General features: G+C 43.9%; 1 protein-coding gene across 1 annotated transcript in view; it reads left to right on the top strand.

The window, feature by feature from the left end:
• LOC311056760 (glutamate receptor 1-like) overlaps nt 1-26993 on the top strand; it is a gene marked incomplete at both ends in the record, with an annotated part of 168303 nt that overhangs the window by 52169 nt on the left and 89141 nt on the right. The window contains 2 exons of the mRNA XM_084073566.1: nt 2710-2894; nt 15607-15660. Of these exons, the coding sequence (XP_083929692.1) occupies nt 2710-2894; nt 15607-15660 (239 nt within the window). The remainder of the gene's footprint in view (nt 1-2709; nt 2895-15606; nt 15661-26993) is intronic.

Genomic DNA, 26993 nt, shown 5'->3' with positions numbered 1-26993 from the left:
GATCTACAAGCTCATAAGAGCTTGTAGATCTGCTAATTTTGAAAAATTGTTATAATATCGGTGGTTCTCAAACAGACCGCCCACAATGATATGTATTTGTATATGTAAAAAAAAATATATATATATATATATTCAAAAAAAAAAAAAAAATCAGATCTACAGAGCTCATATTGCGGCACTTGGTGCCGCACTCTGAGCTTGTAGATCTGCTATCTTTTTATCTTAAAACGACACAGATTTGTTCCCGGTCTTCATGGGTTAAAGTTGTATTTCCTGTGGGAAGCTTTACTGATATCCTGCCTGCTCAGTGTCTCAGCTTCGTGTGGATCATTGCACCTCAAACATTCATAAACCCTTCATACAGAGATCAGGTTCATGTGGATAAGCTTCACTCACACCTCAAACATTCATAAACCCTTCATACAGAGATCAGGTTCATGTGGATAAGCTTCACTCACACCTCAAACATTCATAAACCCTTCATACAGAGATCAGGTTCATGTGGATAAGCTTCACTCACACCTCAAACATTCATAAACCCTTCATACAGAGATCAGGTTCATGTGGATAAGCGTCACTCACACCTCAAACATTCATAAACCATATTCATACAGAGATCATCAGGCTTGCCGAGTCTGTGTCTCTCGCTTCAAATCCCTTCTGAAAACTCATCGTTACAAAGGTGCTTTATTTGACCCCCAACCCTCGCAGTTTTGATGTGTCTTTAGTTTTGATATAGTATCTGTTGTGTTTTATCGATTTATTTCACACTTGTGTTGTACTTTTGTGTTTTTCTTTTCTGTTCAGCAGAACTGCCTGTCATGCCTATAGTGCGTGCCAAAATTCCTGAAGGGGCGTCAACAAGTGTCATTTGGTAGCGGCGGACATCTTTGTGGGGTATTAAACAGGTTGACTTAACATTGCCCCCCACCAGCATGTCCGCAGCTACTATGCCACGCTAATATGCCACGCCCCCCGTGGTGACGACACGTTGGCAAGCACTACTATAGGTTTATGTCTTTGTTTCACCATTCCTTCTGTTAGAGAGAGAGAGAGAGAGAGAGAGAGAGAGAGAGAGAGAGAGAGAGAGAGAGAGAGAGAGAGAGAGAGAGAGAGAGAAAGCCCAATTTATGCTTAGTTGCTTAGTTTGTGAAAACGATAGCGACAATTATAGCCAATCTGCAACTGCGATGCGTTGAGAGCTTGTAGATCTGCTATTGTCAGCATGTCTGTTGTAACTCTGTGGGCCTCGCCGTAGAATCCCATCATAAACTTAAACTCCTGCATCTTCACTTTTTGCTGCTTTTCTTCCTTTCAACGTTGTTGCTGCCGTCTGTCTTCATAAAGAACAGAGGAGATGAGGCCAGAACAGGCCAACTCTTCTCCTCTGGAGGAACAAAAACACTCTGATGTGCACGTTCATTATTTCCTCTTGTAATGAAAGTCAATGAAATATGATAAAGCTAGCATGCAGAGAAGAACACTGGCATTGTTCAGAAGCTATACAACAATTGTACATTTTAAAAGCTACAATCCCCAAAAACATATGTGAATGAATAAAGTGTGATTTTAAACCAATCTGTGTGGTAGAGTAGGCCTACATGGGTTACATGTTGGCTTTCCGACATGTCGCCTTTCCGACAGTTACTAACCCTATACCTAACCCTAACCACGCGGAAGCCACGTAGTCCGAGTAGTGGGATGTCGGAATGGAAGGCGGTTACCGCCTACATGTACACTGTAATCCACAGACCGATGCTTCTCTAAGCATACTATGATGTGTTTGCTATATTTGTGAGGGCCAGGACCCAGTTGCACCACCTCACACACAAGTTCAAACTTAGCCTAGTTATAGCTTAAATGGCTTTTAAAAAGCCATTTAACCCATTTAGCCGGGAAAGTATCTGTGTCATTTTAGATTTCTTTGGCTATTCAAAAATATTATTTGTGCCAGTATTAATATATTAGCACTTGGTGCCGCGCTATGAGCTTGTATATCTGCTATTTTTAGAAAAATCTTGTACAAATCTTTAAATATATATTTATTTTTAACATTTGTAACATGTTTTTGTTCCAGGGACCCCCAGAAGCAAAGATTTGAGTTATTAAGATTTGCACACATTGTCACGATTTTTCAAAAATAACAGATCTACAAGCTCATAGCGGGGCACTCGGTGCCGTGCTATGAGCTTGTAGATCTGCTATTTTTGAATAACCAAAGAAATCTAGAAATGACAGAGATGCATCCCCAGATTGAATGGGTTAAGCTATAACTAGGCTTTGAAGTTTGAACTTCGTGTGAGGTGGTGCAAGTTACTGGCCCCTGATGTCTTCACAAGTATAGAGAATTTGAGAAATTGTGAGGACAATAATTTACCTGGTCTTCAAAAGAGAAATAGTTGATTTTTGGTTGTTTATGAATACGATTTAGGCTTAAAGGGATATTTCACTTTCAAACATGTTTGGAGTCAGGGCTTATAACGTCTACTCAGGCTTTTGGGAGCTCATACTGACCTCCTAATGTGTAAAGGGGCCATGTTTTTTCTATTCCTTTTTTTCCCCCAAAAAATATACAAAATAAATTAAAAAATAAATTGAAAAAACAGCCCATGAAAAAAAGTGTTGCACCTCTACTGAGAACTGTAATTCATGTGGCGTGTGTTTTATATGTATTTTATATGTTTTATGTGTGTTGTATGTGTGTTGTAGGACTGACGGTGCTGCAGAAGATCCTGGACACGGCAGCAGAGAAAACCTGGCAGGTGACCTCTGTGAACCTGGACACCCTGACCGAGGCGGCCTTCATCAAACTGCTGCTGGACCTGGACTTCAAGAGAGAGCACCATATTATCATAGACTGTGAGCCGGAGAGACTCAACTCTATACTGAACATAGTAAGTAAGAGAGAGCACCATATTATCATAGACTGTGAACCGGAGAGACTCAACTCTATACTGAACATAGTAAGTAAGAGAGAGCACCATATTATCATAGACTGTGAACCGGAGAGACTCAACTCTATACTGAACATAGTAAGTAAGAGAGAGCACCATATTATCATAGACTGTGAGCCGGAGAGACTCAACTCTATACTGAACATAGTAAGTAAGAGAGAGCACCATATTATCATAGACTGTGAACCGGAGAGACTCAACTCTATACTGAACATAGTAAGTAAGAGAGAGCACCATATTATCATAGACTGTGAACCGGAGAGACTCAACTCTATACTGAACATAGTAAGTAAGAGAGAGCACCATATTATCATAGACTGTGAGCCGGAGAGACTCAACTCTATACTCAATTCAATTCAATTTTATTAAAGTGTCAAATCACAACAAGTTGTCTCAAGACACTTTACATGTAGAGAAGAGACCCGACAATCCCACCCTGAACAAGCAATTTTTGTGACAGTGGCAACGAGAGAGAGAGAGAGAGAGAGAGAGAGAGAGATACAGTGCAAGTAGTAACAGTAACAATAGTAGCACATATAATAGTGTAATATATGATATATATGATAGTATAATATAGTACAGCAATAATGTGTATGTAGTATATAATGGTATAATATAAGAATGTTAAGATAATATACAGTATAGTATAGTGGTATAGTGTAATGTAGTAGAAATCCACGGTCGTGCTCCATGGAGAGGCCTGGTCCGCAGTCACAGTCTTGAGCCGCAGCTGGGGGTCCGTAGTGACAGTCCATGGACCTGCGACGTGGGAAATAAAAGAAACTCCAGGGAGCGGGTCCCCGGTTGTAGAATTAGTGGCAGGCCTTACTAGAGCGTGAATCCGTACAGGGTTAATTACGATACTGAACATAGTAAGTAAGAGAGAGCACCATATTATCATAGACTGTGAACCGGAGAGACTCAACTCTATACTGAACATAGTAAGTAAGAGAGAGTACCACATTATCCATCCTCCATAGTCAAAAAAACGCACACAGTTGCACTGTCACATTAACTCATAAAAAAAAAAAAAAAATCACACAGAAGCAGAGATAACACCATCTGAAGATGTGCTGCTCCATTCACTCCCTGGTTAACTTATTGCTTAAGAATGCTCTATCTCAGCTCCTGTGTACTTTTTTTTTACACTATATATTTTTGGCAAAACATACTATTTTCAACTTGCCACAACTATGGAACGGATTACCGCTATCGGATATATTTTTTCCCCCCATTCTACGAGACCCCTGTGTGTGTAATGAGGGGATCACCGCGCGGATAGCATTCACACAAAATATTCCATGATTTTTCGAAGGTTGATAAAATCGCTCGTTTTCGCTGGCAGTAGCGTAACACTATTACACTATTATACTCTGGCAGTTAAAGAGTTAAATAAATGGGGGCGCATCGGCTGCATAATTGCAGACAGCAGACCAGCTGGGATCGAACCCAGATCGCCAACTCACCAGTCCAGCACGCAACAGGCAACGCTGAGAGACCTAGCTCCTTTAGAGGAGCAAGCTAAAATAAACATAAACGTTTAAGAACCAATGTGTCAGCCCCCCCACAGATAATAGAGTAACAACATTATAGTAATCCTACTATAATTCTAGTAACCTCTGTCTGTAGTGGTGAGTAGGTGAGTACGTGAAGCTACCCGGTTCTCCTCAGTGGCTGGAGCAATTGCTCTGATTTTGCACACAGCCATTGACCATTACCATCTGAACTTAACTGTGAAGCCCGTTTTTCAATTTAATCAAATCTCAGCTTCTTATTAGCGTTTTAGTGTAAAACACTGTCGCCATGGTTACGGGGCTGCCCAGCTATGGGACGAACTGCCTCCCGGGTTGACAGATCATGTGCGCATATCCCCCCACGGATGCGTCGACCGGGTATGGTCTAGTAATGATAATAAATGCAATTTCTACAGAGCCTTTCTAGAAATCTAAAGTCGCTTTACAAAACAAAACAAAACAAAACATCTTTATTACGAAACAATGACAAGAAAATACACTAGTGTACAAAGCTAAGCAAAGCAACGTTTTTAATGAGGATTTAAATGAGTAAAGACATGGTTCTGATACACGTAGAGACATGAACGTTGTAAGATTAATTGAATGTGGGTGAGACAAGTTTGGTGGTCCTCCCCCAGAAACACTGGGGATGTAATTGTCTGTATTCTGGTGCATTTTAACAGAGTTTATAGAGTCTGGGAGAAACTCTGGATACGTTTTAATTGAGGAGCCAAGAAGTAGACAGGGGGGTAAGACGTGGTGGCAGCTATGGCCATACACCCCTTCAATCTGCTCCCGTACCATCCAGCCCTCTTTTGCAGTGGTGAAAAAAGCACTGAAATGTTTTACTTAAGTAAAAGTATCAGTACTGCAATCTAGAAATACTTTGTTACAAGTAAAAGTCCGGAATTAAAAATGTACTTGGGTAAAAGTACAAAAGTATTGGCATCAACATGTACTTAAAATATCAAAAGGGCTCCTTATGCAGAAATCTTCCATTTCATGTTTTCCAAAGGCATAAAATCATTTGAAAATAGCCGAACTACAAGCTCATTGTGAGCTTGTAGATCTGCTATTTTCAAATAGCCGAAGTCTATATAGAGCTGAAGTGGTTTATGCATGTTTTACAATGATATTTAAAATCTACAAAGTAACTAAAGTTGTCCAGTAATAAGCAGTGGAGTGCCTCTGAAATGTAGTGGAGTAGAAGTAAAAGTACAGAAATGTTTAAATACTCCAGTAAAGTCAAAAAGGGAAAAAAATACAGTACTTGAGTAAATGTACTTATAGTTACTGTACACCACTGCTTTTAGAGTTTGTATAGAGTCTGGGGTGAGTCTCTCAAAATCAGGAGGAACTCTGGATACGTTTCAATTGAGGAGCCAAGAAGGAGACAGGAGGGTAAAACGTGGTGGCAGGTATGGCCATACCCCCCTTCAACCAGCCATCCATCCCACTTCTGACACCACACCGCGCCGAGGTGCTCATGGCCTGACATGCTGCCCCCGGGGCTAAAGACACCTAAAGCACTAGTCATTAGTCAGTACGGATTACTGCGTCAGCTAAAACCCTGCAGTAAATGGTGAATATAATTGTCAATTATACCGTCACCTTCCATGTGCCGATAATGAGCGGTGAAGTTACGGGGTGACAACTACGGGGGGACATTTTGTCAGGTTTGCTCGATCCTGTTCTTTTTAACGTTGACAGCGTGACTTTTGGGGGAAGAGAAAAGACCAAAAAAATAGTAGTGAGGTAGTAGGCAGGGAGCAGTACTTGGAAAGTGAAAAGTCTTCCACTAAGGATACATGCAAACTGGCTTCAGATTGGAATCGTACAGTGGTGTAAAGTAACAAAGTACATTTACTCAAGTGCTGTACTTGAGTACAGTTTTGAGTTATTTTTTACTTTATTGGAGTATTTCCAATGTTCAGTACGTTTGTTTCTACCCCACTACCCCACTATGACGTTTTGGTATTGCAGCTGAAAAAGCTTGGAATGACAGACAGTCAGATAGTGAGAAAAAATATCTGGATGTTTTTTAGGCTTACAACCTGTTTAAAACGTATTAGGGGGCAATATTTATATATAATATATATTTTTTAAATTCATGGTGTGGCCCCTTTAACACAGTTAATAGATTTTGAGTATTATTACAAAACATACACTAACCGCTTCAGCCCTGTATATATTTTGGCCATTTGCAAATAGCCGATCTACAAGCTCACACTGTGTCGCAATGCGACACATTCTGAGCTTGTAGATCGGCTATTTGCAAAAGATGATTTCTTTTTTAAACTTCTGAAATGGGACATTCTGCATAATGAGTACTTTTACTTTTGGTACTTTCAGTACATTTGGACGCCAATACTTCTGTACTTTTACTCAAGTACATTTTGAATTTTGGACTTGTAATTGATTATTTCTGCATTGCAGTATTGATACTTTTACTTAAGTACAAAATGCTAGTACTTTTCCCACCACTGGTAATCCAGGAGCAATACTTGTGTGAAAGTGAAAATTCTTCCGCTAAGGATTCATGCAAACTGGCAGCCCACATCATGTTTATGGCGTATTCAGATTGGAATCATATTGGTTTCATCAAGTTTTGTTGCAAATCAGATTTGAGTGGTTTGAAATCCCATTTGAATCAGATTTCTAAACTTGTCTCCGTCTGGACACTCTGACACTGAATCCTAATTGTCTCCGTCAGGCCGAAAGGCATGATCGAGACTATGTTTTGCACTCCGTCCGTCCGTCTCTCTGTCTGTGATCATATAATCTCCGGCACTCAGGGACGTGCACAGATAGACTAGGTGGTGCTAGAGCACCTGCCCTTTGCCCTCTTGACCAGAAGTGCCCTTTTTTTCCCCAGTTTACAGCAGGGGTCTTCAAAAGGGGGTCCGGGACCCCTAGGGGGTCCTCAGAGTTACTACAGGGGGTCCGCCAATTCTTTATGTGATATGATTTTTCTTTTTACCATAAGCACTCGAAACCTAGCATCCCTTTTCTGAGGAGAACTTTAGCCAAAAAAAGGGATATTTCCTCGCGACCCGTAAACGTAGGTGTGTGACCCCAAAAATGTGTCCTGACCCACAGTTTGGGAAACACTGTACTAATGCATATACACAGGGAGCTGTCCTTTCAGCACTAGTTAAACAGGCAGGCTCCTGTTGATCAGTTCAGCGCCATGGACAGAGTCTCTACACTGTGTTACAGTTCAGCACCATGGACAGAGTCTCTACACTGTGTTACGGTTCAGCACCATGGACAGAGTCTCTACACTGTGTTACGGTTCAGCACCATGGACAGAGTCTCTACACTGTGTTACGGTTCAGCACCATGGACAGAGTCTCTACACTGTGTTACGGTTCAGCACCATGGACAGAGTCTCTACACTGTGTTACGGTTCAGCACCATGGACAGAGTCTCTACACTGTGTTACGGTTCAGCACCATGGACAGAGTCTCTACACTGTGTTACGGTTCAGCACCATGGACAGAGTCTACACTGTGTTATGATCAGTTCAGCACCATGGACAGAGTCTCTAAACTGTGTTATGATCAGTTCAGCACCATGGACAGAGTCTCTACACTGTGATATGATCAGTTCAGCCCACAACGCCTCGCAGCGCGAGGCGTTGTGGGCTTGTAGATCGGCTATTTTTGGCAAAGAGGTTTAGGTGTAGAGGGAAAAAAGAGCAGACCAAGTCAACAAAAAAAAGTATAATTTACTTGAGCACCTGCCCCTCAAAATGTCTGTGCACGCCACTGCCGGCACTGTTGGCCCAGTCACTGAGAAACTGTGCACACACACTCCCTGGATGCCAAAGCCGAACTTCTGCCCCGAATGTTTCAGATTGGCCTGTTATAGCGCCACCAGGAGGCCAATTTGTGCAAAACACATTTTTGGATATTACTCCCGCATATTTCGTCCAAACATCACACACTTCAGTATATAGTATCTCTATAGTCACGTGATCAACAAGGATTTGTCCGATTTCATATATTTCATCCTGATTGGCTAAGAATGGCTTCCAAAGCCATTCTTCGAGAGGTCGTTTTGATCAAAATGCCTCAATTCATGAACGCAGCATGTCCGTGAAATTTTGCACATTCCCACTAGGCAGAGGAAGAAATGCCCTTTTCACATCGGCCTGTTATAGCGCCACCAGCTGGTCTAATTTAGCTAAACACATTTTTGGAAGGAGAGACAGAGAAACAAACAGAAAGACAGAGAGAAGGAGAGACATAGGGACAGAGGAAGAGACGGAGGGAGAGACAGAAAGATGGAGAGAAGGCGATATATTGAGAAGGAGAGACAGAGACAGACAGAAAAACAGAAAGACAGAGAGAAGGAGAGACAGAGAGACAGACAGGGAGAGAGAGAGAAGGAGAGACAGAGAGATATGAGCAATACAGCAGCAACAACAGTAAGACACAGTCTAACTATCACAGCCGTGTCGTTATTAGAGGGACTTTTTCTAAAGTTTTCAAACATTTTCAGAAATAGCCTCATATCCACAAGCCCACAGCGGGTCATGATGCAACACATTGTGGCTCCACTGTCTCTGGTTGTAGAATAGGATCTCCACTTTCCTCTCTCTCTCTCTCTCTCTCTCTCTCTCTCTCTCTCTCTCTCTCTCTCTCTCTTTCTCTCTCTCTCTCTCTCTCTCTCTCTCTCTCTCTCTCTCTCTCTCTCTCTCTCTCTCTCTCTCTCTCTCTCTCTCTCTCTCTCTCTCTCTCTCTCTCTCTCCTCCCTCCCTTGGGAGGCCTTATGTGCTCAGACAGCGGTTAAGAGCCTATTAGAAAGCATGTCAGTGTCAGGACACACACACACACACACACACACACACACACACACACACACACACACACACACACACACACACACACACACACACACACACACACACACACACTGGTCAGGGGTGGTCTGTCATCACAATAGCCACACCAGGGACCATTGCTCTCTGTTCCTATCAGGCTGAGGTTTAAACAGCCATAACTCCAGTTTCCAGCATGCTGAAGGCCCCAGACTTGGTGGGTGCTCTTACGGCCAATAGGGGACAAGCTGTAAGCTGCTTAAGCCCCGCCCCCCCACCCCCCTCTGTTTTCCTATTGGCTGGGCTTCAAACAGCCACAACTCCAGTTCCTAGCATGTTACAGGCTTCGTGGGTGGTCCAGTTACTAATCAATTATTAACCCATTAACTCATTCACTGCCAGAATTATTCTGGCCGCGTTTGAACACTGCCATATTTTTCATTGAAAAAAAAAAGTACTCAGGAGCCGAGATACAGAATTTTTAAGTTTTAAGTTAACAAGGAAGTGGATGGGAGTCTATATCTTCGAAAAATCATATCTCCTTGGTCTTTGGGTAAAAAATAAAAAATAAAATCTAAAAAAAAAAAAAAAAAAAGTCGTTTTAGTCGTTCTTGGCAGGCATGGCTTATGGACAGAAGTCGTTTTAGTCGTTCTAGGCAGTATATGAGTTAAGACCTGGAACTTTGTAATTTTTAGATTTGAGCTAAAAAGCATTATTTTACACTTTGGCTATTCAAAAATAGCAGATCTACAAGCTCATAGCGCGGCACTCGGTGCCGCGCTATGAGCTTGTAGATCTGCTATTTTTGAAAAATCGTGAAAATGTGTGCACATCTTTGAATATAAATACTTTTAAAGCGAACATTTTTAACTCAAATCTTTGCTTCTGGGGGTCCCTGGAACAAAATATATTGATGGGGTTCCGTGGCCAAATACATATCATTTTGGGGGTCCTTGACATGAAAAAGATTGAGCACCACTGACATAGAAACATATGTTTTTCAGAATACTGAGATTTAGGAGACATGTAGAATCGGCTTCAGGTCTCAATGGGTTAATCATCAATCAAAAATGACCACTTCTGGTTCTTCCTTCCTCCATCCGGTTTGTCGGATTGCCTTGAAACTTCCCCCACACACTCTTTGAGGGGTCTGAAGTTCAATGGAGTTCCGGTTTTACCAGGACACCCGAAACGCTGCATACCCTCCCATTTCTGGGTACAAGGAATCCAGAGGCAAAGACCGGAAGTCAATCCGACCTAGCCTGGTAAACCCTCCCTCCGGAAATCTCATTTCCATTTGATTTCAGGAGTGAGTCTGGCACGAACGCCCATTCTGCAATATTGGCTGTGTACGCCAAACTGACGAGCCTATCAGCGTCGTCGCACATCGTTCTGTGATTGACAGCGACAGTTGGGGCCAATCAGGTGGCGAGTACGAGTGAGCCCGAATGGGACCGAGTGCAGCCGACAAAAATGGAACGATCCGCCATTGTTTCTGTGGCCAGTTACTTTCGTTTTTAAAACGCTCTCAAACTTCGTTTTTGAGGCACGGAATTTACTTTTGAGATATCGTTTGGATAGAATTTAGTTGTTTAACTTCATATATGTGGTCAATTAATCATGACAGAGCCTATTTAAAAATAAAAATTTAGAGAACCGGGAGGGGCGGGCAGTGCCACGCATGTATCCCAATAAGGCAACCTATTTTGGGCATGGCCGTCTCAAAAGTCCCGTTGCGTCACATTAGTCTGGAGGTGGTAAAAATGCACTGCTGATTGGCTGAAGGGGAACAACGATCATTGGCTGAAGGGGTTGTCAGTCAACGGTATTACTCCCGCCCAACTCCAGCCCACAGCCAATATTGCAGAATGGTCGATCATGCCAGACTCACTCCTGAAATCAAATGGAAATGAGATTTCCGGAGGGAGGGTTTACCAGGCTACATCCGACCACTGGAAGTGGGTGAAATTGCAATTTGTCTCCCACTTTGATAATGTATTTGCCCTCACCTCCCGAACACAAGGTCACGCGGTAGAAGTATCGAAAAGTATGAATTATCGAAAAATGTACTCAAGGAAAATGAAAATAGATCAAAATGATTCATAAGAACAGTACTAAGTAAAGTTAATACATTGTTGCTGTCGGAGCAGGAATCTCCATATTTCAACTGTTTGTGTTTTTTTCGTAAATTAACGCCCTACTTCATCTTACTACATAGCGCCACAAAAAAAGCATCAAAAGCAGCAGATCTACAAGCTTGAAACGTGGCGCGAAGCGACGCGTTTTGAGCTTGTAGATCTGCTACTTTTGTATTTGAATCCTGAAAAGTAACCGTTTTGAGCAGGGGTCTTGAACGTTTTCAGCCCAAGGACCCCCTAGCTGAGAGAGAGATGAAGCAGGGACCCCCCACTATATTGTATAGTGTTTCAGATTCAACTTTTTTTGTTTACTGCTCTTCTTTCCCTATACACTGATAGCTCTTTGCCAAAAATAGCCGATCTACAAGCTCACAACGCCTCGCAGCGCGAGGCGTTGTGAGCTTGTAGATCTGCTATTTTTGGCTAAAGTTCTCCTCAGAAAAGGGATGCTAGGCTTCAAGTGGTTATGGTAAAAAAAAATCATATCACACAAAGATTTGGCGGACCCCCTGTAGTAACTCTGAGGACCCCCTGGGGGTCCCGGACCCCCTGTTGAAGACCAGTGGTTTTGAGGATTCCACCCGACGGAGACGAAAACGTACTTAGTTACTTGTCAGAGTTACACACACAGCACAAACTACAACACAATGGCCCACTTCTGCTGCAAAACCCGTCCCAAAGCCCTCCACAACAAAAGACCTTATTAAAAATGTAGCGCTGATGATGGACGGGAGACAATCAAAGAGGAATAGCCTAGTTAGTACGTCTGTTTGTATTAGTAATGTGCTGAAGCAAGCTGGCGCACCGTCTTCTGGACGTTTGAAGTTCGTCACAGTTGCTGAGTCCACAGAATCACAATGTTCTGATTAGGCATTTTTCTCTCTTCCTCTCGATTGTTTTGTTTTTCATTATTTCAGCAGGACTTGTGCTTGACAGCAGATTCAGAGACAGGAACGTTAACAGAGAGACAGAGGAGAGGACAAGCAGGAGAAAGATATAAAACTCTTTCCTTCTAATTACCTAAAAAAAAAAGTTGATTCCCACCCATGCAAAGCAAGTTAACTTTTGAGCACTTAGAAACGCACCATACAGTATAAATCTGAGATATTATTGTGGGCTCGCTGCCCTGCTATAGATGTCCTCACTGTGTATTTATTATTCTCCCCAAAACTTTGGCACCTAACTACTCCTACATGCTTACACCTAGAAACACCATTCACAACTTTAACATGGTCAGCTTACTGAGGGAATCGTGCACGTGTACATGAATCTTTGACATGTTTTGTAGTTTTAGAAATATTTCACTTCAAAAGTTCAGGAAATTATAATGGAAGTCAATGGAAGATTTTGGTACATCACAACTCCTTCATACTTTAACCTTTTTTTTTTTTTACATCACCAAGTTTGCACAGGTCTGCTCTCCGATTGAACCCACAGATCTAAGCTGTGTGATGTATACATTTTGAGTTAAGGCAATTCATATCAACCCATGTCCCTCTGCACTCTAGCAATTAGTGCACCTGGGACTGTTTCATGCTTAGCCTGTCAAAGTGGTGCAAAGTAACTAAGTACATTTACTCAAGTACTATACAATAATCTAGAGTGCTTACAATGCACAATACAATTTTGAGGTACTTTTACTTTACTTTGAATTTTTTGTTACTTCTACTCCCCCTACAATTACAGCATTTGACAGCTTTAATTACTTTTACAGATTTTATTATTAACACATCGGGTGCCAGCATTTTTTCATAACAACTTACCGTGGGTGCCAGCATTCTCCCCATTGACTGCGCTTTGCTGTTTAAAGCTTCCGCGTGCGTTACAAGCCAATCCACGCAAAAGAAAGCATCGATTCATGTTGTGCCATGAGCCTGGCTACAGCCTGGAACCATAACATTTCCCTCCGCGAGTTACAACGGGGGGGATCGCACATGACCGGTTTTCCCCACAGGAAACAGATTCGGAGATATAGGCGTTTCAAAGTAGGAAATAGACAGGAAGCGGATGGGGGAAAAAAAAAAAATCCGGTGAGCGATCTGGCACTTCCTTCGCAGGATTACAATGGGTGCTCCCAGAGCTGCTCTAGCCCCGCCCACGCGGAGAAAAACGAAAAAAAACAAAAAGACTAAACTCACGGTTCAGACCGTGTTCGGCACCGGAGCGCCACTATGTAAACACACGGTTCAGACCGTGTTCGGCACCCGATGTGTTAATACAAAAACCTACAGTAACCACATACAGCCGATCTACAATGTGACACGTTAAGAGCTTGTACATCTGCTATTTTTTGAAAATGTTAGTACTTTTACTTATAGTAATATATTTTGATGCTAAAACGTTTGTACATTTCAAGCTCCAAAACTCCCACCCCACACACACACCCCATACCCCACCACCACCCCACCTCCCACACCACATGACATACTTCGACTCTACATCTACAATGTGATATGTTTTGAGCTTGTAGATCTGCTATTCTGGACAAACTTGACAATCTTTGGAAAATGTGAGTACTTCGACTTACTTACTTAAAATGTGTTTTGATGGCAATACTTTTGTATCTTTCAAACTCCAATGTAACACTAATGGTGTGTATTGGTCGACATAACCCCACACAACTCCCCACCCCCCTCTCAATCTTTGTCCGTTTGGTGGAAACGTCATTATGTCCGAAACGGTTACTTTTCAAGATTCAAATTCAAAAACGGCAAAAGCAGCCGATCTACAAGCTCAAAATGCGTCCACTTTCTGACCCCCAGTTTGAGAACCATCGCTAAAGGCAGACTTTTGACAGCAGTACCAAGTAGTCGGAGGAATTAATTAGCGTGACAACAACATTGGAAAAAACAGGGGGGGGGGGGGGGGACACAATTAATTGGCTTCTCTAAAATACAAATACGAATACGAAATTGGCTGGTAGTGTGGTTCTAAAGAAAAGGATCCTTCCTTCCTTTCCTTTCCCTGCAGGAAGAGAATAAGAGTGCCAAAAAACACTCACCCGCTAATACGTTGGAACTGGGACTGCCAGCTGCTAGCATGCAGTCAATTAGCATCCGTAAGCGAGGCGTTTTGGCTGGTGAATCCAGTCCAATCACGTGGCTCCAAAACCTCAACTTCCTTTCCAACAGCATGCAGGGAGACATTGGGTCATTGAGGCATTTGTTTAATAGTCCTTGATATGACCCCGACCGGGGGAATCGAACCCCCAACCTCCCACACACCAGGATGGGGGCAGACACTCACACATACAAGTAGTGTTTAACAGTCTTAACACATTGGCTGCCAGAATTATTTATTTATTTTCTACAGTAGACTGCCAGACTTTTTCAATGAAAAAATAAAAGTACTCAGGAGCCGAGATACAGAATTTTTAAGTTTTAAGTTAACAAGGAAGTGGATGGGAGTCTAAATCTTCGAAAAATCCTGTCTCCTTGGTCTTTGGGTCAAATCAAAAAAATAAATAATAATAATAATGTTTTAAAAGAACACAGATCTGCGTTTTTGGCGGCCAATGTGTTTACGAGATGGTTTAAAAAAAACACATTAGACCACCATAAGCACAGACATATATATGCTCTCTCTCTCTCTCTCTCTCTCTCTCTCTCTCTCTCTCTCTCTCTCTCTCTCTCTCTCTCTCTCTCTCTCTCTCTCTCTCTCTCTCTCTCTCTCTCTCTCTCTATCTATCTATCATTCCTTCCTTCCTTCCTTCCCTCCTTCCCTTCCTCCTCTCTTCTCTCCTTCTTCCTCTCTGGTCTTTTTCTCTCTCCTCCTCCGTCTCTGTGTGTCTCAGTGTGTTTGACAGAGAGGATGGAGGATAAGCCATTAAGCCCTCAAAGTGGATGGAAGACCTCCAATTAACTGCTGTTAGAGAGACACACACACACACACGCACTCACACACACACACACACACACACACACACACACACACACACACACACACACACACACACACACACACACACACACACACACACACACACACACACACACACACACACACACCCACACACACACACGTGTGCGGGTATGAGGACGAGGATGCTGCCAAGACACGCGGGGCAGATGTATAATGGCTGGGCTTTTATCATCATTAGAAGAACCACGGCAAAAGATTTATTGGCCAAATAATTTATTCTCTCTCTGATCTGTGTGTCTCTCCCCCCCTACAGATTGCGGCTCAAAAGAGGAACTTAAAGACCTATCATTTCATCCTGGCAAATCTGGTAAGTATGTCTGTCTGTCTGTCTGTCTGTCTGTCTGTCTGTCTGTCTGTCTGTCTGTCTGTCTGTCTGTCTGTCTGTCTGTCTGTCTGTCTGTCTGTCTGTCCTCGCGTCTGTCTGTCTGTCATAGATTTCAGAGGCTGCTTTGCAGTGGTGTAAAGTAACTAAGTTAATTTACTCAAGTACTGTACTTAAGTAACATGTTTAGGTACTTTTACTTTACTTTAGGTATTTTTTCTTTACTGGAGTATTTCCAATTACTTAACTACATCTCAGAGGAAAATATTGTACCTTTACTCCACTACACTTATTTGAAAACTTTAGTTACTATAGTTACTTTGAAGATACAAATTATTATATTATAAAACATACATTAACCACTTTAGCCTTGTTTTATACCTAGGCTATTTGAAAATAGCCGATCTACAAGCTCACAACGCGTCGCATCGCGACACGTTGTGAGCTTGTAGATCTGCTATTTTCAAACATTATGCTACTTTTACTTGTGCTGCCCTAAGTACATTTTGATACCAATTCTTTGGAACTTTTACTCAAGTGAATTTTGAATTCCGGACTTTTGACTTGCAACAGAGTATTTCTACATTGCAGTATTGATACTTTTACTTAAGTAGAGTACTTTTTCCACCACTGCTGCTTTGACGCCACACACTGAGGCTACTCTTCGGGGGGCGTTCTCACGCTGACTGAACAAAACACTGAAGGAAGGAGGAAGAGAGAACCCCACTTAACTCTGACACAATACAAATGGACACGTCAGGGTCCATTTGATTCCATTTGTATTCTGTCAGAGTTACAGAGCGAGTAAGGGCCCATTTAGAACCCCCTCAAGTGATAGATGTAACTATAGCCTGATTGTCAGCCTGAAGGAGCTTCAGTCTGACAGTAGCCTCGGAAACCCATGCCTTTTTTTTTTGAGGTGGGGACATAGATTGGTGAAGCAATAGGAAGCTGCTTCCTATTGCCGGCTGGGTTTGGATCCGCCCTTCAAGACCATCGATTGGGCTCGTTCTTTCAGTCTACTATTTTCCAGTGGTGTAAAGTAACTAAGTACATTTACTCAAGTACTGTACTCAAGTACAATGTCGAGGTACTTTTACTTTACTGGAGCATTTCCAGTTCTCAGTACTTTTACTTTTACTCCACTACATGTCAGAAACACATATTGTACTTTTACTCCACTACAATTATTTGAAAACTTTGGATGTCAATGGATTCTATAAGTGATCTAAATATGTTGAGACATGTCCTGATTGGAATGTTGGATTTGAACTGAACGCTTGATGGCATAGAAAAGCCCTAATCTATGTGATGTGTGTGTGCTGGTATTCAGACAGTACTACTCTATATGATGTGTTTGTGTGCTGGTATTCAGACGGCACTACTCTATATGATGTGTTTGTGCTGGTATTCAGACGGCACTACTCTATATGATGTGTGTGTGTGCTGGTATTCAGACGGCACTACTCTATATGATGTGTTTGTGCTGGTATTCACAGACGGTACTACTCTATATGATGTGTTTGTGCTGGCATTCAGACGGTACTACTCTATATGATGTGTTTGCGCTGGCATTCAGACGGTACTACTCTATATAATGTGTGTGTGTGTGTGTGTGTGTGTGTGTGTGTGTGTGTGTGTGTGTGTGTGTGTGTGTGTGTGTGTGTGTGTGTGTGTGTGTGTGTGTGTGTGTGTGTGTGTGTGCTGGTATTCAGATCTCTGAGCACGCCGAAACAAATTCCAATTGGTAATAAATGACTGCATTCATAGAATATTCTATGAATATTGTATGAATATTCTTGGTTGAAAACGTAGCTTCACAGTGACTGTGGGTTTCAGGTGAAGTCTTTGTAGATGTTAAGAGCTTCAATGTGGGAAAGGTGACGAGGAGTGAATAGGAGGGCGTACAGTGATGTATTTAGGGCATGTGCATAGTGAGGAGGGCGTACAGTGATGTATTTAGGGCATGTGCATAGTGAGGAGGGCGTACAGTGATGTATTTAGGGCATGTGCATAGTGAGGAGGGCGTACAGTGATGTATTTAGGGTATGTGCATAGTGAGGAGGGCGTACAGTGATGTATTTAGGGCATGTGCAAAGGAGAATGTACAGTGATGTATTTAGGGCATGTGTATAGTGAGGAGAGCATACAGTGATGTATTTAGGGCATGTGCATAGTGAGGAGAGCATACTGTGATGTATTTAGGGCATGTGCATAGTGAGGAGAGCATACAGTGATGTATTTAGGGCATGTGCATAGTGAGGAGAGCATACTGTGATGTATTTAGGGCATGTGCATAGTGAGGAGAGCATACAGTGATATAGTGAGGAGAGCATACAGTGATGTATTGCATAGTGAGGAGAGCATACAGTGATGTATTTAGGGCATGTGCATAGTGAGGAGAGCATACAGTGATGTATTTAGGGCATGTGCATAGTGAGGAGAGCATATCTCATCTTGGCGGCCTCGAAAACGAGGATCCGTTCTCCTCATCTGATTCATTTCCTCTCCTCTTGAGCTAGCTGGGTTGATCTCTCCGTCTGTGTGCCTGCTGATGACTGTGGAGTCCAAGGTGTGAGTAGAAGAGTCGGGGGCAGTCTGGACACGGAAGTGTTGGAGGTGGACGGGGTAACAAGAGACGTTGGTGTCTTTGTTGACGCTTTGCTTCGGCTGCTCGTGCCCGGTCCGCCTCAAGTATCCGGACACCATTGGCTATTGTGCCGCGCCAGGCTGCACGGTCCGCTGCCATGGCTTCCCAGTTGTCAATAGGAATCTTGGTCTTTTTAAGTAGCTGTTTGAACTGGTCTTTCAGCCGTCTCTTTGGGCCTCCTACCAGCCTAGAGCCATGAGTCAGTTCACAGAACAGGGTCTGCTTGGGGAGGGATGAGTCTTCCCTGCGACATAGATGCCCAAAGAAGCGCAGCTGGTTCTTAGAGATGATCGCTTCTACGCTTGGGAGGCCGGCACGGGTTAGAACGTCATTGTTGGTAATGCGCTCTTCCCAGCCAATTCCCAGGATTGCCCGCAGCTTTTGCTGGTGAAACCTCTCCAGGGTCCTGATGTTTTTTCGATAGAGAGTCCAGCTCTCCGACCCATAGGTAAGGGTTGGCATCACAACAGCTCTATAGACACCGATCTTGGTTTGTGCGGACAAACCATGTTGTGAGAAGACACGGTGATAGAGCTTGCCGAAGGCTTGATGGGCAGAGCGAATCCTGTTGTTTATATCCTCGCTTGGATCGTTGGTGTTATTGATCATAGACCCGAGGTAGCAAAATCTGGACACCTGTTCAACTGTGTTGCCGTGGATGGATATGTCAAGAGGCTGGAGAGGGTGGGCAAGCTGGGATTGTGCCAGGACTTTCGTCTTTCCAACATTGACCTCCAGGCCTGCACTCTCATATGCTTCCACAAAGGCATCAGTAGACTCCTGTAGGTCAGCAGGGGAGGAGGCTGGGGCACAGCTGTCATCAGCATACTGGAGTTCTGAGATGCTCACTTCAGATGTCTTTGATCGGGCTTTCAAACGTCGCAGGTTAAAGAGACCACCATCCATCCGGTATCTGATACGCACTCCAAGGTCAGGGTGAGACTTATTGACACGTAGCAGAACAGCTGCAAGATAGAGTGAGAAGAGTGTCGGTGCGAGCACACATCCCTGCTTAACCCCGGTGGCAATGGGGAATGGTGGTGAAGCAGAAGCACCATGGATGACAGAGCCCATCATTCCATCGTGTAGGCCCCGCACTAGTTGGACAAAGTGTTGGGGGCAGCCGAACTTCTCAAGCACTCCCCAGAGGGCAGCACGAGGGACGGAATCAAAGGCCTTGTACAGGTCGAAGAAAATCATCGTCATGGGTTGCTGTTGTTCCCTGGCTTTTTCTAGCAGCTGGCGAGCACAGAAAGTCATCTCTGTGGTTCCACGGCCTGGTCGAAAACCGTACTGGGACTCTGGGAGAACTGATTCACTGAGGTCAAGGAGGCGTTTGTGAAGGACCCTGGCAAAAATCTTCCCAGTGATGGAGAGCAGGGAGATGCCACGGTAATTTCCACAGGTAGAGCGGTCGCCTTTCTTGAAGATGGTCACGATAGTTGCATCCCGTAGATCTTGGGGGACATACTTGGATTCCCACATTGACAGGAAGAGGAGATGGATTTGTCTCAAAAGGCAGTCCCCACCATGTTGTATGAGCTCCGCTGGAATGCTATCAGGACCAGAAGCTTTATTGGGCTTCATCTGTTTGATTGCTTCCCGTGTCTCCTCAAGAGAGGGTGGGAGACTCATCCATGATTTAATTGGATGTTGAGGAATCTCACGGAGGAAGTCTTCTGAGACTTGGGAAGGCCGGTTCAGGAGGTCTTCGAAGTGCTCCTTCCATCGGGTAAGAATAGCGTCTTCTTCCTTCAGGAGTACCTGTCCATCAGCAGAGCTTAGAGGATGAGAAGAGGCATGTGACGGTCCATAAATAGTACGGACGGCTTGGAAGAAATTCCTTGTCTCGTGGCGGTCGGCATAGCCTTGGATCTCCTTGGCTTTCTCGATCCACCATTCATTCTGCAGCTTCCTGATGGTACGTTGAGCTATAGCCTTGATCTTGCGAAAAGCAATTTCCTTCCCTTTGGATGTTGGTTGGCTTTCCCATGCTAAACGAGCTCTCCGTTTTTGGTCAATGAGGTCACGGATTGCAGAGTTGTTTTCGTCGAACCAATCTTGGTGGCGTCGTTTCACAAAGCCTATGGTCTCACGAGCAGTTGAGCTGATGGCATTCTTGATGGCGCACCAGGACGCTTCCGGGTCTGAAGTGTCATGGTTGGTGTCCAAGAGACGTTGAGAGAGAGAAGAGCAGAATTGAGCTGAGGTGTCCGGATCCCTGAGTGCGGAGACATCAAGCTTTTTTCGAGGAGGATTTGCATGCAGCCTGGGTTTTGGCTTCAGGCGAATTCGCAGAGAGGAGAAGATAGGACGATGGTCAGTCCAACAATCGTCAGCCCCTCTGAGGGCCTTAGTGATGAGGACCATGCCTAGATCTTTCTTTCGGGTTATGGCATAATCGATCAGATGCCACTGGTGTGAGCGTGGGTGCATCCATGAGGTCTTGTCTCTGGTGCGTAGTCGGAAGATGGTGTTGGTTATGCACAGATGGAATTCTGCACATAAACCAAGAAGTAGCAAACCGTTGGAATTGCAGGTGCCGATTCCTTGCTTCCCAATAACGCCATGCCAGAGTTGATGGTCTTTCCCTACTCTTGCATTAAAATCTCCCATGAGAAGCAGCTTGTCATGCAGGGGCACAGCAGAGAGGGTAGTCCGAAGAGATGCGTAGAAAAATTCCTTCACATCAACGTCCGAGTCCAGAGTGGGGGCATAGACACTGACGATGGTAACGTGTCCATGTTGGAGAGGGATGCGAATTGTTGTAATTCTTTCGCTGACGTGCACAGGAAGCAGATTATGCTTCCTCACCAGAGAGCTGCGGATGGCAAATCCTACTCCATGAAGGCGAGGTTCCTCTGCAGGTTTCCCCTTCCAGAAAAAGGTGTATCCAGCCCCAATTTCCGAAATTTGGCCTTCATCAGCTAGTCGTGTCTCACTCAAAGCCGCCACGTCTATGTTGTACCGGGCAAGTTCCATTGCAACAAGAGCGGTTCGACGTTCTGGCTGACTGTTGTCACGGTCCGTGAGAGTGCGAACGTTCCAGGAGATGAGGCGTAGAGATTGTAGGTTCAATTTTCTTTTTGTGTTCTGACCGCAAGAATGGGTGAGTCTGCCGGGTGCGGTTACCCGGCCAGACTTGGAGGTAGCGAGCGTGTTTGGCCCACCTTTTCTAGGGCCTTCTCCGGATTGGAGAGGGCAGCACTATGGCTAAAAAGCCCTGCCCTGACACAGACGCAGCTACCGAAGGGCGATGTCGCCACCATGTTCATCGTCCCAGCGATCATCACGCGTCTGCCGCCAGCGTGTGGGTCCCAGTGCTAGGAGCTCCCAGGGCTCACCTGCCCCTGCTCCCGTCGCCTGTCGTCCAACGCCGCTGGACTTTTGGAGAGATAGGAAAGCTAAAGTAAAAGAGAGAGAAAGAAGAGAGGAGAAGCCGTTCGCGTGAGGTTTAAGGTGGAGTTGGAGCGCGACATCCGATCCACCATCTTGGTCTTCAGGTATCTTGATCCACGGCAGGAAGAGAGATCCAGACGGCGGAGATACCATCTGACTGCAGCTCAGGGTCAACATCAACAAGGATGTTGCTTTGTCGGGTATTGCTTTTCGTCCCGCAGGGTGCCTGATCACCCTCCCCAAGAACTGAAGCTCAAGGGGGTTGCCGGTTTAGTCGCCGACGGCCCGACCATGAACTGGCTGTACTGGATTACATGGTTACCAGTAGCGAGAAAACGTCTTCCCGGCCAGACAGACAGTGTATAGTGAGGAGAGCATACAGTGATGTTTTTAGGGCATGTGCATTGTGAGGAGAGCATACAGTGATGTATTTAGGGCATGTGCATTGTGAGGAGAATATACAGTGATGTATTTGAAGCATTATGCATTGTGAGGAGAGCATACAGTGATGTATTTGAAGCATTATGCATTGTGAGGAGAGGATACAGTGATGTATTTGAAGCATTATGCATTGTGAGGAGAGCATACAGTGATGCATTTGAAGCATTATGCATTGTGGGGAGAGGATACAGTGATGTATTTGAAGCATTATGCATTGTGAGGAGAGCATACAGTGATGTATTTAGGCCATGTGCATAGGAGAGCGTACAGTGATGTATTTGAAGCATTATGCATAGTGAGGAGAGCATACAGTGATGTGTGTGGGGCGTATGCATAGTGAGGAGGGCGTACAGTGACGTATTTAGGGCACGTGCATAGTGAGGAGGGCATACAGTGATGTATTTAGGTCATGTGCATAGTGAGGAGGGCATACAGTGATGTATTTAGGTCATGTGCATAGTGAGGAGGGCATACAGTGATGTATTTAGGTCATGTGCATAGTGAGGAGGGCATACAGTGATGTATTTAGGTCATGTGCATAGTGAGGAGGGCATACAGTGATGTATTTAGGTCATGTGCATAGTGAGGAGGGCATACAGTGATGTATTTAGGTCATGTGCATAGTGAGGAGAGCATACTGTGATTTATTTAGGGCATGTGCATAGTGAGGAGAGCATACAGTGATGTATTTAGGGCATGTGCATAGTGAGGAGAGCATACTGTGATGTATTTAGGGCATGTGCATAGGAGAGCGTACAGTGATGTATTTGAAGCATTATGCATAGTGAGGAGGGCGTACAGTGACGTATTTAGGGCACGTGCATAGTAAGCAGTGAGGAGAACGTACAGTGACGTATTTAGGGCACGTGCATAGTGAGGAGGGCATACAGTGATGTATTTAGGTCATGTGCATAGTGATTAGGCTGACAGGGAGTGGGTGTGAGTCACTGAGTACCGTATGTAGTGGAGACACAGCAGGAGACATCGTAGACGCTGTGTGTGTGTGTGTGTGTGTGTGTGTGTGTGTGTGTGTGTGTGTGTGTGTGTGTGTGTGTGTGTGTGTGTGTGTGTGTGTGTGTGTGTGTGTGTGTGTGCGTGTGCGCGCGTTTGTTTATATATCATTAGGGATCCCAGCTCACATCCAAGTTGAGGTCTTATACAGGATATCATCTCTGTCGTCGTGGAAACCTGTCCAAAACGTTACCTTTCAGGGTTCAAATTCACAAGTAGCAGATCTACAAGCTCGAAACGTGTCGCTTCGAGCCGCGCTTCGAGCTTGTAGATCTGCTACTTTTGATGCTTTTGTGTGACGCGCGCTGTAGTATGATCAAAAGGGTGTTAAAAAATATGGGAAAAACAATAAGTATAATGTAGATAAGAGGTTTCTGTACAACCTTTATTTCCCAGTGCCGTTTCTATGGAGCCTGTTAATGCAAATTTACACAATGTCAGCACTTTAACCCTTTGAGGCCGGGAAGGGAACGCATGTGTGTCATTTTAAGATTTATTTGGCTATTAAAAAAATAGCAGATATACAATCTCATAGCCGAGTGCCGCGCTATGAGCTTGTAGATCTTCTATTTTTTTTTTTAAATTTGTGCAAATCTTTTGTATACATTTTTAACTCAAATCTTTGCTTCTGGGGGTCCCTGGAACAAAATATTTTAGATGGGAGGGGGTCCGCGGACAAATACATATTATTTTGGGGGGTCCTTGACATGAAAAAAGTTTGAAAACCATTGATAATATAGCAACATATGTAACAAAAATTATAATAATACAAAAAAAACTTTAGGAAAAAATAACTGTCAGGATTTAGAAGACGTTTGTACAATCCCCAGAAGCAAAGATTTGAGTCACAAACTTTCGCTTTAAAAAAGTATATATATATATATATATTCAAACTAAAGATGTGCACACATTTTCACAATTTAAAAAAAAAATAGCAGATCTACAAGCTCATATCTATGAGCTTGTAGATCTGCTATTTTTATATAGCCAAATAAATCTTAAAATGACACAGATGCGTTCCGGGTCTTAAAGGGTTAACAGACAGAGAGGTTCTGTAACGTGTTGTCATGATGCTGACGATGTGTTTTCTGCTTATTAACACATTCAAGCCGGGAACGCATCTTCTGTGTCGTTTTTAGATGTATTTGGGCTATTCAAAAATAGCAGATCTACAAGCTGTGAAAGTGTTTGTAAATCTTTGAATGTATAACTACGCATTTTTAACTCAAATGTTTGCTACGAGATTCTACAAATGTCTTCTAAATCCTAATCCGTTTTTGTTTTTTGTTGTGAACTCATGTTGCTATAATATCAGCGGTTCTAAAACTTTTCCATGTCAAGGACCACCCAAAATTTTGCGTATTTGTCCGCAGACCCCACCATCTCAAAACATTTGTTCCAGGGACCCCCCAGTAGCAAAGATTTGAGTTAAACATTTATATATAAATATATATATTCAATTTTTTGTCAAAAAAATCCACAATTTCCCCCCACATTTTTTTTTCTTTTGAATTGCCAAATATATATGATAATGATACCTATGCTTTCCCCGGATTGAATGGGTTATAAAGAGGTATGGGGAGACGGGGGGGACACTCCCTGTTACTGAACAAACACTATATCTGAATATAGAGCTTTTACATTCTTAACAATAACAGACCAAACGGTATCATTTCCAGCACCTTTAAATGAATAGAGAGGTTTGAAGAGACGGCAGATTTGTTTTGTGGTGTTTGTTGACTCATGCAGACTCTGACACCATTATTGTTGAGTGCTGTCGATCGATACGGACGCTGTGCCCAGTGCAGGGTTAACGGACAACAAACAGCGGCTTACTCAACTACCTGTCCCCACAAGTATATATTAGAATTAGAAAAACTCATTCAACAATGGCGTCCTCGAAGCCGACAACACCACGGAAAGTTAGTAACATTTTAACTTGTTCTTCCATCGTAGAAACACGTGGGCTTATGACTAAAAACCATCCATGTTCGGTGGGAGAAATGTTGTCAGTGTTCTGTAGGAGAAATGTTGTCAGTGTTCTGTAGGAGAAATGTTGTCAGTGTTCTGTAGGAGAAATGTTGTCAGTGTTCTGTGGGAGAAATGTTGTCAGTGTTCTGTGGGAGAAATGTTGTCAGTGTTCTGTGGGAGAAATGTTGTCAGTGTTCTGTAGGAGAAATGTTGTCAGTGTTCTGTAGGAGAAATGTTGTCAGTGTTCTGTGGGAGAAATGTTGTCAGTGTTCTGTGGGAGAAATGTTGTCAGTGTTCTGTGGGAGAAATGTTGTCAGTGTTCTGTGGGAGAAATGTTGTCAGTGTTCTGTGGGAGAAATGTTGTCAGTGTTCTGTGGGAGAAATGTTGTTGGTGGGAATGAAAACATAACATAGGGCGCCCCCACAGGAAGAGGAGGGTTGAGGGCGGACCAAACGGGCCAACATCCTTCTATTGGGCGGTCCCCCCAGAGTCAAATTCAAAGGGAGAAAAAAATGAGTTTTTCCTTTTTTTTGGGGACGACGGGTTCCCAGATTGTCGCAAGAGAAATGTATGTATTGTTTTAAATGATAAAATAAGTATGTGGAGTTACAGGCTTACAATTAGGAAAACAATGTGTTTGAGGTTAGTCATTTAGAGGTTTTATCTGGGGATGGGATTATGCCTTATTTTTTTGCCAGACCCAAGGGGTCGGCCTACATGAGGCTTTTTCCCCCTTTCGTCCATACATGGGCATAAAAGTCTGTCCACTTTGTGGAAAAGTCTGTCCCCCTTTCATCCATACATGGGCACAAAAGGGAATTTATTCTGGGTCTGGCAGAACCAGGTCTCCTGGTCTTGTTTATTTAGAGTAGGCAATTGTTTTTTACCCCTTTTTGTAGTCGTTATGCCAATTCATTACTCCACAAACACATCTCTGTGTTTGCACCGCTGTCCTATCCTACTGACACACCTGCCAGTGAGGAGCCCCCACCAGGAGGACGTAGAGCCTTCGTCCTACTCCTCCCGCCCAACACTCCCCGCTGACAGGTGCCGCCCCCCCAGCCCATAGGAGAACGTGCAATGACCGATACCTCCTCCTCCCCGTCCGGCTTTCCTCCCACGAACACGGGCCAGTTGTGTTCGTGTATAGACGCTGGACAAAGCCTGATGCACCACGGTGGATTCGAACCCGCAACCTCCGTGGTGGTGGGCAGGGACTTAACCACTGCACCACCCGAACGCCCGTGTTTTGCCTATTTATACTTAGCAGTACGTCGGGCATCGCACACGGAAAATAGCCAATCTAATACATTGGTTCTCAAAGTGGGGTCCGGGGACCCCCAGGGGTACTTGAGGGGGTTCCAGGGGGTCCCCAGCTAAATGATGGATAGGAACCAAATGGATCCTTATGGGTCTGTAACTCTGAGAGTGTACAAATGGATGGGTCCATTTGGTTCCATTTTTACACTCTCAGAGTTAAATTAACCTTGATTTTGCAATCTGAATTGGGGTCCCAGAGATAGAGATGCCATTACATGGGGGTCCGTAGCCCTAATGCATGTCAAACTGGGGGGTCCTTGAAATTAAAATGGTTGAGAATCACTACTAGAGCCGTAAAGATCTTCTCTTATGGGGGGTCCCTGGCATATCTTTTCAAATGGGGGTCCGCAGGGCTAATAAGTGTCAGTTTGGGGGGTCCTTGACATGAAAAAAGTTTGAGAACCACTGGTCTAATAGATCAGCTAGTTTGTGTTGTTTTTGTGTTAGGGTTGACAATAACAAACGTGTGCGTGCCGTGTGTGTGTGTGTGTGTGTGTGTGTGTGTGTGTGTGTGTGTGTGTGTGT

The sequence above is a fragment of the Gymnoscopelus microlampas genome, assembly GCF_963454915.1.
Source record: "Gymnoscopelus microlampas genome assembly, chromosome: 12".
Taxonomy (NCBI): domain Eukaryota; kingdom Metazoa; phylum Chordata; class Actinopteri; order Myctophiformes; family Myctophidae; genus Gymnoscopelus; species Gymnoscopelus microlampas.
Note: the sequence above shows the minus strand (reverse complement) of the source record. Positions and strands in the feature narration are given on the sequence as shown.